The sequence below is a fragment of the Carassius auratus genome, chromosome 17 (genome assembly GCF_003368295.1).
Source record: "Carassius auratus strain Wakin chromosome 17, ASM336829v1, whole genome shotgun sequence".
Classification (NCBI taxonomy): Eukaryota; Metazoa; Chordata; class Actinopteri; order Cypriniformes; family Cyprinidae; genus Carassius; species Carassius auratus.
The window spans coordinates 26,259,616-26,278,426 of record NC_039259.1 but is presented as its reverse complement, the minus strand read 5'-3'; the positions used below and the strand labels follow the sequence as shown (position 1 = coordinate 26,278,426).

The following is an 18,811-nucleotide window of genomic DNA, read 5'->3' as shown; positions in this document are numbered from 1 at the left end:
GTTTTCTGGGTTATGTCTGTTGCTGGAGCAGCTGAAGCTCTTCTGTCATTAAGCAGATTTAAAACATTGAACACAAACTATAGTGCTAAAAATACTATAGAGCATGTTTTCATATCATTACTAAGTGATTCATTTATTGTCTAGAAGCTGCATCAGTGGAAAATAACAACAGTATGAGAGGACGCACATATTATCAGCACCTCAAGTGGCTAAAACAATGTCAACAAAACACATGCAAGTTCCTCCGAAATGTTTAATGTCAAAGTTACCATCTGTTCGCATTAGTTTACATCAGTCTGGTCACATTAAAGCATTTGTTAGCCAGTAAAGTTGCATGTTTAAAACTATACATGGCAAGAGAAAGCAAACTGATCTGTTCATTCAGTCACCTTCTCTTTCAGTTTGTTTTAAACACAGAGCTTCAAAACCTATCTGTGCCACTTTTTGATAATTCTTAAAGTAAACCGTTTGGTGATTAAATAAACCATGCTTGAATTGAATGTGATGCGACTTGTGTGTGTGATACTTGTGAGTTTGTTATTTTGATTAGATAATCACAAATGTATTAGAATAAAAGCAGTTAAACTGTGAGAGTATACAATATCCATATGTATGTAATTTCAATACTCTGGCCTTTGTGTAGATATTGAAAGATGCAACATTTCAAAAAATGTCAACATTTGCGGATATTTTTACATTTTGAAGCTGCTTTTGTCAACATTAATGACTTGTTAATGATATATAATTAGCATGAATATTGTTTAATCATTTACAAAGTATGGTCCAGCACTTCTTTTTTTCCCTTTTCTACAAAATATTTTAATTTAAGTTTGGTATCGGTTGATTAATCGGTATCGGTATCTGTATTATCTGTAAAATCCACTATCAGTCAATCTAATTTTACTTCAAGAAAATGCATCTTGATTTAAGAATATTCAGATATTTGTGCTGGAAAACATGGGAAAGTGTCTTTTTTTAAGTATATCGGTTGCTCTGACCTTCTCTGAAGGCCTGTGGTGTCTTCCTCATCGTCGATGTACGTCTCCACTCTAGTAACCTGCACCAGATACGGATCGGAGGACATCTGTGAAGACGAATAATGGTGATCCGGCTCCATGTTTTCCTTCAAGCCATCTCCAGATTTCGTTCTCAAAGGATCTGCTACTCCAACATCTTCATCAGGCAATGTTTGAAATGACGTCAACACAGCTGTCGTCTGATCGGACTTGAGAAACCTTGAAGAGATCCTAGTGTAGGTTGAATCCATTTTGCTGTTTGCATTGAATGCTATGAGGTGAAATCCAATAGCTGCATAGTTCGTGTGGTTTTTCTTCAACCTGCATGCGCTTTACTTTCACAGACCGGAGAAAACAAAAGATTTTGTGCAGGAAAATCCTCAGCTTTCTCTGGAAACTCTTTTGTTCCAGAAGTTTTACTGTAGTTCAGTGTGTGGTTCTCCAATGAGAGAAACCAAACAGAGAGACTAAAGTGTCTCAGAAGTTCAGGAACGGAGACTTACAGAACTAACGGATACGAGCTCCAGATATTTCCCTTAAACATTCCCAGTGATTTCTTCAGAGCACTTCCTGCTCCAGCGGAGTCTTGTATTTCTCCTGGAGAAAGTTCTGCGCTGTCTTTGGAGAAGAAGGAGTCGCACAGGTCTGGTTACTTCTCTCTCTAACCACTCCCTCTGTCTCTGTTCAGCGGAGAACCTGGCAGATATTCACCTGCGAGTGTCTGGTTACTGAAGCAGGAGCTGGAAATGTAATGCAGAGATTCAGTCTCTCTCTCTCTCTGTAATCTCCTGCAGGGTCAGGTGGAGTGGGCGGAGCTTCACTGTTACAATGGTGGCTATAATCAGCTCTACTGAGGTCACTGGCCACACCTCTCTGTTGCTATAGCGCTGACCTTTAGTGCTTGAATACAGAATCAACCGAGGAGAAGGTCTTCAAACTTACTGTACTATCTCCAGCGATTACTGTACTATCTTACTGTACTATCATCCAGAGACTGGTTATACATTTTTATCATAGTTATGTAACCGTAAAATCATATATACAAGGCAATAAAATGTGCATAGAATACAAAAGTATGCATAGAATGCACACAGAATATAATCAAAATAAATCGTATTTAAGATCTAAAAATATTTCTATAATATTTATGTATCAGTTACGTAATCCTTAAAATAATAAAAATAAGAAATACACAAAAGTATTATCAGAACATAAATATACATGTTTATATAATATTTAAATTAAATTAAATTAAATTAAAATTAATTTAAATTTAATATAATTTTTCACATTTTAATAATAAAAAAATAAAATAATAAAAATACAAATAAATATTTATTTCTATAATATTCAACCAATACATACTTTAATTATTTAAATATAATTTATCTAATATAAGGAGAGGGAAAAAATATAAAAATAGAAGTTAGAAAATAATAAAATATATTATTTGGCAAAAATGTATAAATAAATCTGACTGATAAAATCATAGTTTTCTTTCTCATAAACGTGTTTAAATGTTTTCTTCTTGACAGATCTGAACCCTGAACATCAGGTCTGCTTGTTGGGTGTGTTCTCCGAGCACGTTCCGCTCTAGAACACAAGCGGTTCTGGCAAAGATCCCGCTCAAGTTCACAGACTGTTTGCCATATGTTTCAGGATGAAAGGAAATTCATCCCGAAGAAAAGAGTGTCTTAATCAAACAACAACAACAACATGTGCCACAGTTCAGCCGAAACCCACGGTTCATCTCCTGAAACCAGAACACAGAGCTGAGTTAGTTCTGCGTGTGCATTATAAGCAGTGCGGGCCTCTTCTGAGCTCTACTTATGCAAGAGAACCAGCGCTTAAGAGAGAGATTACCACCGCCATAAGAACAAGAAACACCACATAAACAAGAACCTCATCCAGAACAATCAAACTGTATCGAAACTGAAAAAAAGTCGAATTTAAGTTCATTTCTACATTCGGCTAACAGAAAATCATACTTTCAGTTTGTGTAAAAGCTAATAACACTCCACATTTATAAAAAAAATAAAAATAAATAATTGAAGAAATAATTGTTTAAATAATATTTTTGCTTGAAACCAGTGATAATGTGCAAAACATTAATATTAAGTACATACATGTCTTTATTTAAAGCAAACTAAATTTGTTTAGTTAATATTTTTCTATGGCGAAATAGTGTTCTAAAAAGCCAATAATATAATATAATATTATAAAAAAAAAAAAAAATTAATGGTTTCTTTTTTTGGGAAAATCAATATTATTCATTAATATGAAATTAGAACCAAATCATAAATACTGTCTAATTAAAAAAAAAACTAATAAATTAAGCTGCAACAAAACTACTTAAAAAAAAAAAAGTTGGCTGAAAGTATTATTTTGCCAGTGTCTGAGTCGACTCTATTCATAACAGTAACGTGTCAGGGAAAGTTCACATCTATTGTTGATGTCACTGAGAAAAACAATGCAGAACAATTCAAACAATGCAAGAGCGGATGGTTTAACCCGTAGGACCAGATAACACGCTGTCTAATCGTTCAGAGACAAAGGCTTGATCATTCAGTCATTTCAGCTGACATTTGCTGCTCACTGAGGTGTGTGTGTGTGTGTGTGTGTGTGTGTGTGTGTCACGCCCGTCTAATCTGATCTGAGATCAGTGTGTGTTTTCCAGTGTGCTCAGACTCAGGCGCGTCTCGGGTGTGTTCGGTATGCTGGCATTTCACTCAACTTTACTGATGTGAAACACATACACACACACACACACACAGTTTCATGTGTGTAAGCATTTTGAAAGACTGTAGTATGTTTATTGAAAGCTCTCCGGTCTCAATAATGTTCTCACAACATTAGCATAAACCTATTATTAATAATTCATTCATGGAATGTTTTCCTGGAACATTTCAAAGATGTTCTGAGAACATTCAAATGTAACATTATAAAACGAACACTTAACAAACGCAAAGTTACAAAATGGAACGTTGCCTTAACGTTCACTGAACCAAAGAAACAATGTTTCTAAAACAATGAAAGAACTAGACGTTTAGAACTTTCAGAGAACATTCAGAAAGAAAAGTTTTATAACGTCATGGGAACGTCCTTAGTGTATATTTGAGTCTACGATTACAACATATTTAGGAACACAGTTTCTCAGTGCAGTTATTAAAGTTATTAACATGTTCTGCTGCTCGAAATAATGCCTCCAGCGTCTCACTGAGCTGAGACATAAGGATTCTGACAGCGCCCTCAGGTGTGTGTGTGTGTGTGTGTGTGTGTGTGTGTGTAAGCTTTAGTCCACAGGTCCAGGGGACAATAATTCTTTAAGGTTCTCAGTTATAAGTCACTTCCTGTATGCATTAAAGCCTGTTTCAAGCACAGGGTAAAAAACAAAGGTAATTGTAACTGGTAACTTTTTATCTCAGACTTACTTACAATTCTGAGATTGAGAATTATACACAACTGCGAGAACAAAAGTCATAATTGTGAGAAACACAAGAACGAGGCAGAAAAAAACTGAATTGCGTTGTGATTAATTCAGAAAAATGTAGATACATTTAGAAACAAGTTACAATTGTGAGATAAAAACAGAAAAAGACAGAATTGTGAGATATAAAATCAGAATTGTGGGTAAAAAAAATTGTCAGAAATGGTCAGAATTGTAATATCGCAATTACGTTTTTATTTTTGCTAAATGGGCTGCTTGCTGAAGGAACATCAAGAATAAACGCAGAAGTCTACATAACATTAATTTCACCGTAGCGCTGACTGACTCACCGTCGCTCCGAGTTTGGGATTGTACGGAGAGTCTCCGATGATGTCGTCCTCCGGCGGAGTGATTCTCAGGAAGTCCAGGTGATCCGGTCTGCTGGGACGCCGCAAAGCCTCCTGGGTAATGGATTCATCCGCATCCAGCATCCAGATATCCTCCGGACGAGATTTTTCTGCAGGAAAAGAAGATTAGACTTTAACTTTGGGAAGAGGAACTCTAGAATCAAGCCACTGCTTTAATGATAACAGCAATCACTAGTGCAAGTCAGGATGCCTAAAATATATGTGTCTTTACTGATTTCACATGTATACATGTGTTTATTTTACACTAAATCAAGATTTTAATCTACATACTTATTCTGACCTGTACTTATTGAAATGCATAAAAGAAAATGTGATTATTTAATATTTATTTATATATTATACACACACACACACACACACACACAATATGCAACTATTTGTGCGTGTGCATATTCAAATTAATTTAATAAAATCAAACATTACTGATCTGCTTGTGTGAATCCTGTTCAGAAACGGCTTATTGTATTTGTGTGTTATATTTTGACACAATATCAGCATCATACACAGCATCACTCTCTCTCTCCTGCTATAACTGTGTGAAGTCAAGCTGTATCTTATCTCACATACTCTCAGTCGGTGGCATTAAAAACACTATTGATAATGCAAATGAAGGCTGCAGTGATTAATTGCATCTCATAATGATAATGCAATTTCAGCCAGAACCGCCGAGACTCCAAATGCTGAGTAAACCCCTGGCTCTGCTCCAATGCAAAGTCAGATTGATTGCATCTGTCTCGGGCTCTGCACTAAATTACTTTAAGAAAAAAGAAAAAAAAATGAAATTAAGATGCTGGTCCAGTCTGGCTCTAGTTGCACTCCTGCCACCAATACTACAGTAAAACCACAGTGAAACAGAAGAATCTGCACTGTTTTCACACATGCTGTATCTGTCACTCATCACTCACTCAGATAATAATCTCATTAGAAATGAAACAGCGCCACCTAGTGAACACAACTACTCTCCAGTCCTGAGAACACTGCTGTCTGTGGAGGGACAGAGAGCTCTCCCAATTCATCACAAATATCTTCATTTGTGTTCCGACGATGAAAGATGGTGATTAATGACAAAACTTTCATTTTTGGGTGAACTAACCATTAAAATTGTATTACAGTAAGATTTCACATCCTTTTTTTTTTCATTGCAACTCTAGTTAAAGTGTTTTTGTAATTTTTTATAGTTTTTTTTTTTTTTAAGCATGCCTATATAGTTTTCATAACTTTTTATTTTAGTTCTAGTTTTATGTTTAGTTATTTAAAAACATTAATTTAAACAGAATTTAGTTTGGCAGCTAGTTGAAATAAAATGCATTATTACTGTAAAATGTGCTTTAAGTAACACTTTTTGTATTTTACTGTGTCCATGTTACACACATGCACTTACTTTTATAATAACAATAAATTATTTATGTATTTATTTTATCTATTTGATAGTATTGTCTATATTGTCTGTATTGCTCCTCTTTTTTTTCTTTTCCTTTTATTATTATTGTTTTTTTTTGTATCTTCCTTGCCCAGGGACCACAGATGTAAACTAGCTTTACAGCTAACTCTGGTACAGGGCTTGAACTGTGCATGCTCCCTGTCAAATAAACTAATAAAATAAATGCACTTACTTTTATAATAACAATAAATGAAGCATAATTACATGCAAGTAACCCTAAGCCAAATCCTAATCCTTACCTAGAAAGTACATATAGTTCATGAATATTACACAATATTTTAATTAATAATTGCACTGTAATAGGGACACTTTAAAATAAAGTTGAACCTTTTTTTATTATTAATTATAATAACCCTGCTAATGACTGATTACAGTAAGACAGAGTTGCTCTTGAGACTTTTGTACAGTATACAGCAGCTAAAACATACCGGGGCTTCTCCATGTCTGTTCATGTGACACACAGACATACAGTAAACAGATAAGAGTGAGTCAGTAGAGCAGCTGTCAGACAGAGTGTGTGTGTGTGTGCGTGTGTGTATTACAGCACACAGATCTGTCAGTGTGTTTATTCACAGTGGTTCAATACGTCTGTGCTGATGCTACACTGATAACATAAGCTTATATTTTATATTACTGGGTTGCCTAGTTTTCTTTTTTTTTACATACAATATTTTAATATTTTCTTTTTGTGATTAGAACATTATTTAAAGGTTACAAAAATGTTTCCTAAATGTTCTACTACATTTAATTTTAACCCAAAATATAATTTTATGTGAATGTTAATTTGTAATATTCTAAGAACGTTGAAATGTACAGTTTTCCACACATTATTTAAAGGTAATGACAACATTTCTTAAATGTTTTACTTTTTCTTTTTTCTTTTTTTTTTACAAAAACTATCATTAAGTATATGTTATAACTTATGTTATTTTAACACAAAAAAAATATTTTTTACTTAGAACCTTGAAGTATGTTCAGTTTGAATGTTTCTTCTAGAATAAGCAGTTTTATCAGACTCCAGTGTGTAGATTGAGTATTTTAGCTTATATGATGCCAATAAATAGATTCCTTTCATTGCCATTAAAGAGAAATAACTGAACATAAGCACAGGAGCTTGAGAAAAACGACACGTGAACTTTTACATAAGAGCAGATTCTTCCCACCTGAGGTCGATGTACTGGCTTCATTCAGACAGAAATGATCTCCGAGGTCCAGGTCTAACCGTCTGAGCGTCCGATGGTTGCCGTTTTTGTCGGTGACCTCTGTGGAGACCTCGTGTCTCGAGGAGCGTTTATTTCCATCCTCCTCAGGCAGCAACACAATCCGCTGGCTCATTTGGGAACTGGATGGGAGAGAAGAGCGAGGAGATAAGACAGGAGACATGCTCTGGAGACTGTTGGCAGGAGGATAAGACATGTTGAAGACCCCAGACAGAGAGATGGATGCAGGGCTTCTGCTCCAGGGATGAAGTTTAGAGGGTGAGAAGTTTGACTCCGTGTTCCCTCGAGTAACAAGCTTCATCTCTTCGCTGCAGTGATCCACATCCAGCCTGGAACCAGAAACAAGTTTCTCTTCGGAAGCCGTATGGCTTTGTTTTGTAGCCACATCACCACTTCCCACATCTCTTGGATTGGTTTCCAAACTTCCGAAGGTGGATTGACCTCGTTGGTTTCCCCCAATATTCCCATCTCCCAGAGCTTGATCGTAATCCAAAGTGAGCTGGTTATCAATCTCCGACGGATCCATCTCAGGTTCAAAAGAATGAAGTTCTTCCATAAAATCCCATCCGTCGTTGGCGATCTGGAAGTGCTCCTCCATTGGAAGAAAACACTCGCTGGAGACGCTGATATATGAAGTATTCGGAGAAAACTCAGATGCTCCACGTCGCACTTTCTTCTTTATCTGACTCTTCATGAACTCTTCAGCACTGTCCATCTTCCTAGAACCCAGGTTCTTCAGTTCATGACCTCGTGAAGCTGCTGTCTCATGCTCTGGGGACCGGCTGACATCACCTCCGAGACGTTCCCTGTATCCTTCCGGGAGCTTCCCGTCCTGGATGTCCGTCCTAATCCTGTGTGTGCAGTCGCTGCATAAAGACAAGAGGAGCGTGAGCAGCTGATGGTGTTCTGTGGTCAGCTGTGTGACCAATGCTTTTGCTCTTTGTTTAGCGTCTTCATCACGAGGCCGGACTTCACGAGGGGTTTGGTCAGCTCGTGGGAAACCTCGGGACTTCCTCGTTGGGAAGTAGAGACGGATGAAGCTCAGCTCCCGGATGGGTTTGTACAGACGCAGCACCGTGTGTGTGCCTTCCATCACAGAGCCGTTTTTAATTAATCACACTCCTGAATTAATTTGTCTCGTCTCGAGTCGGGGACGTCCCGGGGTGGACACGGGGTGTTCACCATCATCAGGGCAATCGAAGGCCTGTCAAAATGACGGAGGCTTTTAGTGCAACATCTGTTTTAAGATGCAGAATTATAAATATTCAACAGAAACTTAAATTATTACACAGACACAGAGCTCTAAAATCCACAACAAACTCTCAACGTTTACACAATAACAGGCTTTAAACTTATCAGTAAGTATTAAAATTGGTAATAATAAAAAAAAAACACAAACAAACTAAAAAAATATGTATACATAATTATTAGGGGTGTAACGATACGCGTATTCGTATTGAACCGTTCGGTACGATGCTTTCGGTTCGGTACGCGGTACGCATTATGTATACCGAACGGTTCGTTGGAGTATTTAATTATATTTGAAAAAAAAAAAAAAAAGAGAGAGAAAGAAATATAATGATATGCGTTCAACAAGGTAGCCCAATAACCCAAACAACGTAACAGGCAACGCCCCTGACACTCCCGAAGAAGAAAAAAACACCATCTTATATGTTTATGTTAGGCTACTCAGCAGGCGCTCGCTCACTCAGTACACGCTGAAGGCTCGTTGCAAAATAGCCAATGCGTTTAACAGACTAGAAATGAGAAGATCCTCCAATAACCAACAGGTCACATATCGTGCCTAAAAACGCATGGAAAACGCTAAGCGCGTCTTTCTCCTCCTTTCCAAAGCGCTCGGGCAGAAGCGCTCATGAGGCGTCTGTCTTTGCTAAGCAACAATGACGTGCTCTCTCCATGAGACGCGGAAATTTCAGCGAAGGATAAATGGATTTGCAGCTCTAAAAATCGCTTGCAGTAGCTCTGCTACTGAATTTATTTCAAAATTGCAATCCATATACAACTATGATCAGCTGTTCCTTCATCTTGGCTGAGCTCTCAACGTTGTTACGGGAAAGGATGAAGCTGATTGGTTGGTTCTTGTCACATGACCCACGGTGCGCTTGCGGCATTCTGAAAAGTTGAGATGTTTTTACATTTTGCTGTATCTAAAACGTATCGAACCGAACCGAACCGAACCGTGACATCAGTGTATCGTATCGAACCGAACCGTGAATTTTGTGAACCGTTACACCCCTAATAATTATTATTTTTTTAAGTTGTAAATAAAATTTGGATTTTTTTGGGGAGTACTTTTTACAATAAATTAATATTTTAGTCTTTCGACTTCATATGTGTTAATTAATGATTCTCTGTAATTATTTGTGAAATTTAAAAACAATTTCTGAGTAAATTTGTTGTTTTCCTGAGAATATAATTTTAAGTAATATTTAAAAGTAACCTTTGTACAATCATAAGCAAATATTGTCATAATCAACAGACTTATCTTGTAATATTTCACAGGCCAGAAAATAAATGCTTTGACAAAATATCTATGAATTGAACTTGTTGAAATTGTTTCTAAATTTTTTTTTTTTTTTTTTTTTTTTGCAGTGTGCAACATTAGAAGTAATTTTTAAAAATGACCTTTGTACAATCATATGAAAATATGATTATAACCAATAGATTTATCCTGTAATATTCCATGCATCGTAGCTGGGGTCTTACCACTCTTTACCAGACATGCTTTGAAGCCAAAAAAAAAAAAGAAGAAGAAAAAACAAAAAAACAGTGGAGATACTTTGGCAAACAATATCCATGAATGCACGACTAACAGTGGGTCTATTGATAATGTCATTCAGTGTGCTTTATTCTGCTAAAGCCTTTGAACTGTATGCATAATTATTTAAATAAGCAGTTGAGTGAGTAAAGCACCCTTCATCATGAGCCTCATAATAATCAACCATCACACACACATTATAATGACACTTTACAATAATGTGAGCTCACAATGACATGACAGTTCAGTAGTGATCAAACCAACACGAAGCAGTATCTTATATCAGTGCAGTATAGGAGAGGAGCAGTGAATAATCTGCTCTATACTCAGCATCATTTATTATGCAGAAAGTTATTTTTGCACTGCTGCATCATTGATGCTTTAAACATTCACTGCATTTCGCACAGCCATGGGAGCACTTTGCATTCAACAGTGCGTTTGTAATGTTGCTAAAATACGATTACGATCGATTGCATTTGCATGACCTTTTCATATCTACAATAAAACACTGCATTAAGTTCTGCGTCTTTTTTTGCTGCTTGTTGTCCAGCACGGCTCGCACTCTCATCCGCATTAACACATAGTTTCAGCCTAAATGAACGTGTTTGATTACAAGAATCGAGTGTGATATGAAGTTAATGGTGTTAAACTCACCCATCTGAGGTGCATGACGGATGCGCGTCTCTCTCGGAATAAAGTGCGTCTGGAGGACAGCGCTCTCAGCCTGTGATTGACAGGTGCGCAGACCAATCAGAGGCGGCAGCGTTTGGAACCGCGGCTGTGATTGGTTGGCTTCAAGGTGGCCCCTCCCCCATCAGCAGTGCTGCAGAAGCAAGACAGCAGTGTGGACTTAAAGGGACAGAAGACAACATACTCCTTTAACCCTCAAGCATTCTTCGTATAGAAGCCTTTAATTGGTCGTTCGTGGACTACTTTAAATTTCTATTATTTTTTCTAGAAAATAAAAACTATCAATTTATGCAGTTTTTTTTATGTTTTTTATTTTTTTTTATTTTTGGTGTTGTATTTTATTGACCTCTAAAAGTACTATGCTTTTAAGTGAAGTATATGGTTATTTGTATGTGATATTTAACATTTCTTATACTTCAGTAAAAAATAAAATAAATAAAAAATGAATTCCAGTAAGTTCAAATAGCCAAAACTTACAAATTTGGTGAGTTATATATATATATGTATATATATAAACAAAAAAAATCAGTACAAACCATTGTGAAAACAAACTTATCCTCTTTTAGATTTGATCACAAATGTAAAAAAAAGTGTAGAATTAAAAAATTATGCTTACAGATGACTCTGACCATGTTATAAGGAAAAGACAATGTCGTAATAATTTACAGTATATCTAATGAAAATATCAATAACTCACAAAAGTAAAATGGAACCAAATAGTGCTAGACAGATAAGAATAAACTATAAACCTAACAAGTAGCATGTTTCTTTTTATAATTTCATTAATAAATCTTGCACTTTGAGGTGTGTGTGTGTGTGTGTGTGTGTGTGTGTGTGTGTGTGTGTGTGTGTGTGTGTGTGTGTGTGCAAAAAAAAACCCCATGAAATCGAATAGAGACATCTTTCATCATTGCACTGTTGTCTCTCACATGTTTAGAAAGCCATTTTTAAAATGAATCTAAGACTAAGTTCAACATGCATGATGCTGTTTTGTTTCTAATTGTTTAAGCACTTAATTATTTATATTTACATTTACAGTACATTTAGTCATTTAGCAGATGCTTTTATCCAAAGCGGCTTACAAATGAGAACAATATGGAAACGATCAAAACCAACGAAAGAGCAATGATATGCAAATGCTATTTATATTTGGTTTATAAACATGAATTAAAATATTATGCACTTTGTTTAAAATGGCCTTGTTATTTTATTACTTTAAATAAATGTGCATTAGTACAATCTTCCTCATGTGGCCTTTTCCCCCTGACTGAAATTATGTCTTTTACATTAAAACAATTAAATAAAAAAATTCATAAAACTGAAGCGTCCTCAACTGTTAAATCAAATGCTAACACTGTCAGGTTCTCGTGAGGTTATATACACACTGATATAGTGTGTTTGTAATATTATTTTAATCTGTAAAGGTCAAGTTGGATAACTTGAAAAAAAAATGAGTTAAGCTACAGGGAATATGTAATGCATTACTTTAATTCTAGTTATCTATTTCTATATATATATATATATATATATATATATATATATATATATATATATATATGTTTGTGTGTGTTGTTTCTCAGTCACACCACTAGGGGGAAGCAGAGGATCAAGTTCAGGTTTTAGCATTGGCAGATACATATTTTTTTAATAGAAGTCAAAAGTATTAGTTTATTATTATTTTTTTATTAATTTACACAATTTGTAGTTCTGAGCAAAACAAGGAATAAAGTGTGATAATAGTATGTCATATAACAAGTATTTGACTCAGTAGTGCCCAATATCTCATATCTCACATAATGGATGATTACATTACAATGACAAAAAACATTCGTATATATGCAAATCAGAAAAAAAAACACACAAAAAAAGATTTGTAATAATAATAATAATAAGAAAACACTTCTGGATCTTTGCATTTAACCGAGTCTATCAAACCAAAACCCTGGTGAGAAACGTCAGATTTCTTTATCAGTGTCCTGCAGCACAGAAGCAGCATCAGTGTCACAGACGGATATTTGGAGAAATACACAACAATACACTGTATGAGTCACAATTATACATTTCTCTTTTATGACAGAAATCATTAGGATATTAAGTAAAGATCATGTTCATGAAGATATTTAGTAAATCTCCTACTGTAAATATATCAAAACTTAATGTTTGATTAGTAATATGCATTGCTAAGAACTTCATCTGAACAACTTTAAAGATGATTTTCTCAATATTTAGATGTGTTTGCTCCCTCAGATTCCTGATTTTCAGATAGTTGTATCTCAGACAAATATTGTCCTCCGAACAAACCACACATCACTGGAGAGATCATTTAAATAAAAGAAAGTACCCTTATGACTGGTTTGTGGTCCAGCGTCACTTATATTATATCCTTACATAAAACTTCTGACTAATTCCACACACTCCTCATGAAGAGCGGCTCAAATGTATTTATAGAGTGTTTCGTCTCAACACAGATTGGGCTGAATAGCACTTCAGAAAGTTTGGACGAGGACTGTAGGTCATTGAAGGTTTCTGCAGCGTTTTTCTCATTTACCTTCCTGATGTGTGACTCATGTGAATGATGTTTCCTCATTCGTCAGACTGAAGAGATTCTGACCCCACAGTCTCTCAAACACTAAACATAGCTCTGTGTTTCAGAATTATACATATCTGAATAAAACACTTCTTCAGCTTGTGCCTCCTGCCTCTCTCCATCAGAAGCAGAGGCGTTCGCCGTCAGCATTATTCTGCTCTTCTAAAAAGAGATTTGATACAACTCTAAAAATGTATTCATCATTTCATCGTTATCTCTCATTTGTCTGTTACATTTTAATTCAATAAGGATTTCTTTCACTGCATGTTTAAACTAATAAAACTAAATAAATCATAAATAAAAACTGTGGGCTAACATTAAATTAAAATGTAAAACAATTAAAAACATTATTGTAAGACACATCATTTATGTTTCGCAATAAAAATGATTTTAAAACTTGCTATTGGGAGTGTGAGCTGATGTTAAGATAAAAATTATTTCCTGTTCAGTCTGTTAAAAAATATCATATTCTTGATATTAAGATGTTTCCGCTAGTCATGAACATTGACTCTTCCTCGTCCCGGTAAGATGCTCCGGTCGCTCGGACACAACAATATTCAAATCAATTCCAGAGTCTTCAACTTCTCCCAGTGCTCTCAATCTGGGACATTAACTTTAATTTCTATTATTTAAATTCTTGTAACATTTAGACTTACTCAGAATATTTCGACTTTATTCTCGAAACATTTCGACTTTTTTTCTTGAAACATTTTGACTTTTTTCTTGAAACATTTTGACTTTTTTCTTGAAACATTTTGACTTTTTTCTTGAAACATTTCTACTTTTTTCTTGAAACATTTTGACTTTTTTCTTGAAACATTTTGACTTTTTTCTTGAAACATTTCGACTTTATTCTTGAAACATTTCTACTTTTTTCTTGAAACATTTTGACTTTTTTCTTGAAACATTTCAACTTTATTCTTGAAACATTTCGAATTTTTTCTTGAAACATTTCGAATTTATTTTCGAAACATTATGACTTTATTCTTGAAACATTTCGAATTTATTTTCGAAACATTATGACTTTATTCTTGAAACATTTCGAATTTATTTTCGAAACATTATGACTTTATTCTTGAAACATTTCAACTTTATTCTTGAAACATTTCTACTTTTTTCTTGAAACATTTCGAATTTATTTTCGAAACATTATGACTTTATTTTTGTAATATTGAAACTTTATTCTCTAAACATTTAGACTTTATTCTCGAAGCATTATGACTTTATTCTTGAAACATTGTGGTCTTGTTCTAGTAATATTTCGACTTCATTCTTGAAACATTTCGACTTTATTCTCATAATATTTCAACTTTATTCTCGAAACATTTAGACTTTATAATAATATTTAGACTTTTTTCCGAAACATTTTGACTTTATTCTCAAAACATTATGACTTTATTTTCGTAATATTTAAACTTTATTCTCAAAACATTTAGACTTTATTCTTGAAACTATGCAGTCTTATTTTCATAACATTTAATCTTTATTTCTCGAAACATTGTATTAATTTTCGTAATAGTTAAACTTTATTCTAGAAACATTTCGACTTCATTCTCAAAACATTACGACTTTACTCTTGAAACATTGTGGTCTTGTTCTTGTAATATTTCAACTTTATTCTTAAAACATTTTGACTTCATACTCATATTCCGACTTTACTCTCGAAGCATTTCGACTTTATTCTCGTAATATTTCAACTTTATTCTTGAAGCATTACGGCTTTACTCTTGAAACATTGTGGTCTTGTTCTTGTAATATTTCAACTTTATTCTCAAAGCATTTCAACTTTACTCTCGAAGCATTTCGACTTTATTCTCGTAATATTTCTATTTTAATCTCGAAACATTTAGACTTTATTCTCGTAATATTTCGACTTTACTCTCGAAGCATTTCGACTTTATTCTCGTAATATTTCAACTTTATTCTCGAAGCATTTCAACTTTTTTTCTGTAATATTTCAACTTTATTTTCGAAACATTTAGACATTATTCTCGAAACATTTAAACTTTAATCCTCATAATATTTCTACTTTATTGGTTCGTTCATCTGTTTCTCTTTCCGTGTCTTCATATCATAATCGTATTTTTATTACATTGGTATCTTCCGACATCAATGACCAGAAGGTACAGTGTGTTAAAAAGACTTCTTTTAAATGCACATAATGAATCTGCTGTATATCTGTTAGTTTATTCATCTTCGTGCAGCACAGATCAGCTGTGGCAGTGTTTATTAGTGCAGTTATAAATAACCTGATGGAGCTCAGATGCAGTGTTTTGCTGAGGGTGATTCAGTCGACAGACAGACGGCTCTAGTGTCTCCAGAGTCTCGTCGACCGCTGTTTCTTAAAGGTCTCTCATCACACGAGGCCAAATTGACTAGTATGCTAATAACAGAATGTCACATTGGGCTTAATTGGAGCGTCAGCTGCTGCTGAGAAGAGAAACGTCTGAAGGAAACGAGCGGCTGTCGCCTGCAGCCAAACCCCAAACTGAACCAGACCAGACCAGATGGGACCGGATCGAATCAGAACAGACCGATCCAGATCAGACCAAACCAGACCAGAACAAGCTGTAATTAGGTTCCTGTGTGCTCCGGGGCCCAACACCCTTCACCGAGCATCTGGGACTTCAGACGCGCTCGAGTTAATATGTCATTAAACACAGTCAGAACAAAAACATGAGTAGACTGATCAAAAGAGAACAGTGTGAGTGCTGCATTGCTTTATTTAGGTGTAAATTCATCTGTTGTTTAGGATCTGGTCTGGTTTGACAGATGAAGCATGGGCGGGCTGTGTGACGCCTGTAATGTTTGATTAGTAATATTCATTGCTAAGAACTTCATTTGAACAACTTTAAAGATGATTTTCCCAATTGTTTAGATTTTTTTACACTCTTTGTTGCATCTCAGCCAAATATTTTCCTATTCTAACAAACCATACATCTACGGAAAGCTTATTTATTCAAAATTGACCCTGAAGACTGGTTTTGTGGTCCAGGGTCACATTTATTCTACAAGGCAGATCCTCTTTATGAAAGACTAACCCAGGCTTTTGTGTTCTTGTGCAGAGAGATGTTCATCACTCACATCCTCAGGTTAACCGTAATGTCCATGAAATTAAGTTAATTAAGTTAAAATAATACAGCACAGGCAAAACACACACACACACACACACACACACACACACATATGTGATTTATATATATATATAAACAGAGCAAAACAGAAATAATCATTCAAAAAAAGCCCTTGCAAGTAGTTAGACAAAATGTTTTTTTTTTTTTTTTGTACTTTTAATGTATTTTTATGTATTTCTTATTGCACAGATAAAAACTAAACAAACCATGTAATATATATATATATATATCAAATCTCTTCACGTAGTGGAATAAAGTATTACAAATATAACATTTTATGAAGTGTTGTTGTTGTTGTCAGTGTTCCTGATTTCTATCATTACTCAGCTTATGAAATGTTTGATTTAATACTTTTTTTTTACACCATCTTTTCAAAATTCTAAGTGTTTTAAATCATTTTAAAGGTTTTAAAATTCCTTGTTTTATTGTTGTGATTATTTTTGTATTATTATTTTCTTGTTAAGCACTTTGAATTACTATTGTGTTGATAAACATGTCTTGCCTTGTGTGTGTGTGTGTGTGTGTGTGTGTGTGTGTGTGTGTGTGTGTGTGTGTGTGAGTCCCGTCCGATGGCTGAGTCTGCTGTGGATTAATGAAGGTTTAAATGTCATTTACAGCCCGAAGGAAACACTAGAAAACGTTTGATCAGCATCTAATCAAAGCTTGAATTAAACAAGATTACAGCTTTAATTGAAGTTTAATTGTGAAGCACAGAATGCATGTAATCGTGTTACTGCAGAGGGACACATGAGCCTGAGCATCCGTCTGGAGATTGAGATCCTCATATCACCTGCATTATTCTGCAGCTCTGTGTGTGTGTGTGTGTTTGAGAGAGAGAGAGAGAGCTTATTTGTGACTGTGTGTGTATTTGAGTGTGAGTGTGTGTGTTAAATTAGAAATTTGTGTGCATGTTTGTGCTATTGTTTGCGAGTGTGTGCATGTTTGTTGGTGGATTTGTGTGTGAGTGTACCCATTTTTTATGCATTTTTGCTTGCATGTGTTTGTGTGCATGTGTGTGCACGTTTGTGAATGATTGTGTTTGTGTGTTTGCAGCATTTGTGAGTGTGTATGATTATGATTGTGTGCATGCATGTATTTGAATGTGAGTGTGTGTGTGTTGAGGCAGCTGTGGCCTAATGGTTAGAGTTGGACGTGTAACCCAAAGGTCGCAGGTTTGAGTCTCTGTGCTGGTCTCATGATTCCTCCTTCCATCCTTCTTTTCTTCTTCAGAATAACTTTTACATCATCGAAGAGTAATTCCACCAAACTTCATCCGCTGATGAAGCTGATGTTGAGATCCAGCAGTGATCCAGCGCTGGACTGAAGAAGAGAGAAGCTGTCGAAGGTCTCGCTGGTGTGTTATTACACTGATGGAGCTTGTGATCGTCCTCCACACAGAGCAGCACCGCCGGCACTCACTGATAAACACAGAGCGACAGGACGGAGCAACTGACATTTCCTGTAGCATGTGTGTGTGTGTGTGTGTGTGTGTGTGTGTGTGTGTGGAAGAGCTCCATATGGCGTTCAGCAGAACGTGACACGTGACTCCCGATTTGCAGTTTCTGCCAGATGACACCTCGTTTCTGCGTGTGTGTGTGTGTGTGTGTGTGAGCAGCAGATGGTGTTCAGTGCTAGAAGTGTGATGCACCAGAGGAGCGTTTAGGATTCACATTCACTTCAGTAGCTCACAATCACAATCTGGGTTTTTTTTTAGGCTGAAGCTCATGGTCTGTTTATAATGGCACACTCACTTTCACACTCATACTCTCACACACTCGCATGCACACACTCATGTACGTGCACTCACACTCTTACTCACACTTGTACTCTTACATGCTGACATGCACACACTCTTTCCCTCGTACTCACTCTTTATCACATGCACACATACACTCACACACTCTGACTATCACATTCTCACTCATACTCTCTCACACACACACACACACACACACATTCTTTCACACTCTCACTCATACTCTCACACACACACACACATTCTTACTTTCACACTCTCACCCATACTCTCTCTCTCACACACCTTTCTCTCACACCATCTAGGGGGTGGCATAGGGTGGCAAATGCCACC

The 18,811-nt window shown here is 35.6% G+C and overlaps 1 protein-coding gene across 3 annotated transcripts in view; it reads right to left on the bottom strand.

The window, feature by feature from the left end:
* LOC113117767 (formin) overlaps nt 1-11,044 on the bottom strand; it is a 35,988-nt gene extending 24,944 nt beyond the window's left edge. Inside the window, exons 1-3 of one of the 3 annotated variants that reach the window (XM_026286675.1) lie at nt 10,966-11,044; nt 7,476-8,736; nt 4,794-4,960 (exon numbers count right to left, since the gene is read on the bottom strand). In XM_026286675.1, the coding sequence (XP_026142460.1) occupies nt 4,794-4,960; nt 7,476-8,625 (1,317 nt within the window). In that variant the 5' untranslated portion in view covers nt 8,626-8,736; nt 10,966-11,044. Of the gene's footprint in view, nt 1-998; nt 2,003-4,793; nt 4,961-7,475; nt 8,737-9,240; nt 9,267-10,965 lie in introns of those variants that run through there. The other 2 variants (XM_026286676.1, XM_026286674.1) reach the window with 2 other exon arrangements.
* Nucleotides 11,045-18,811: the final 7,767 nt, after the last annotated feature.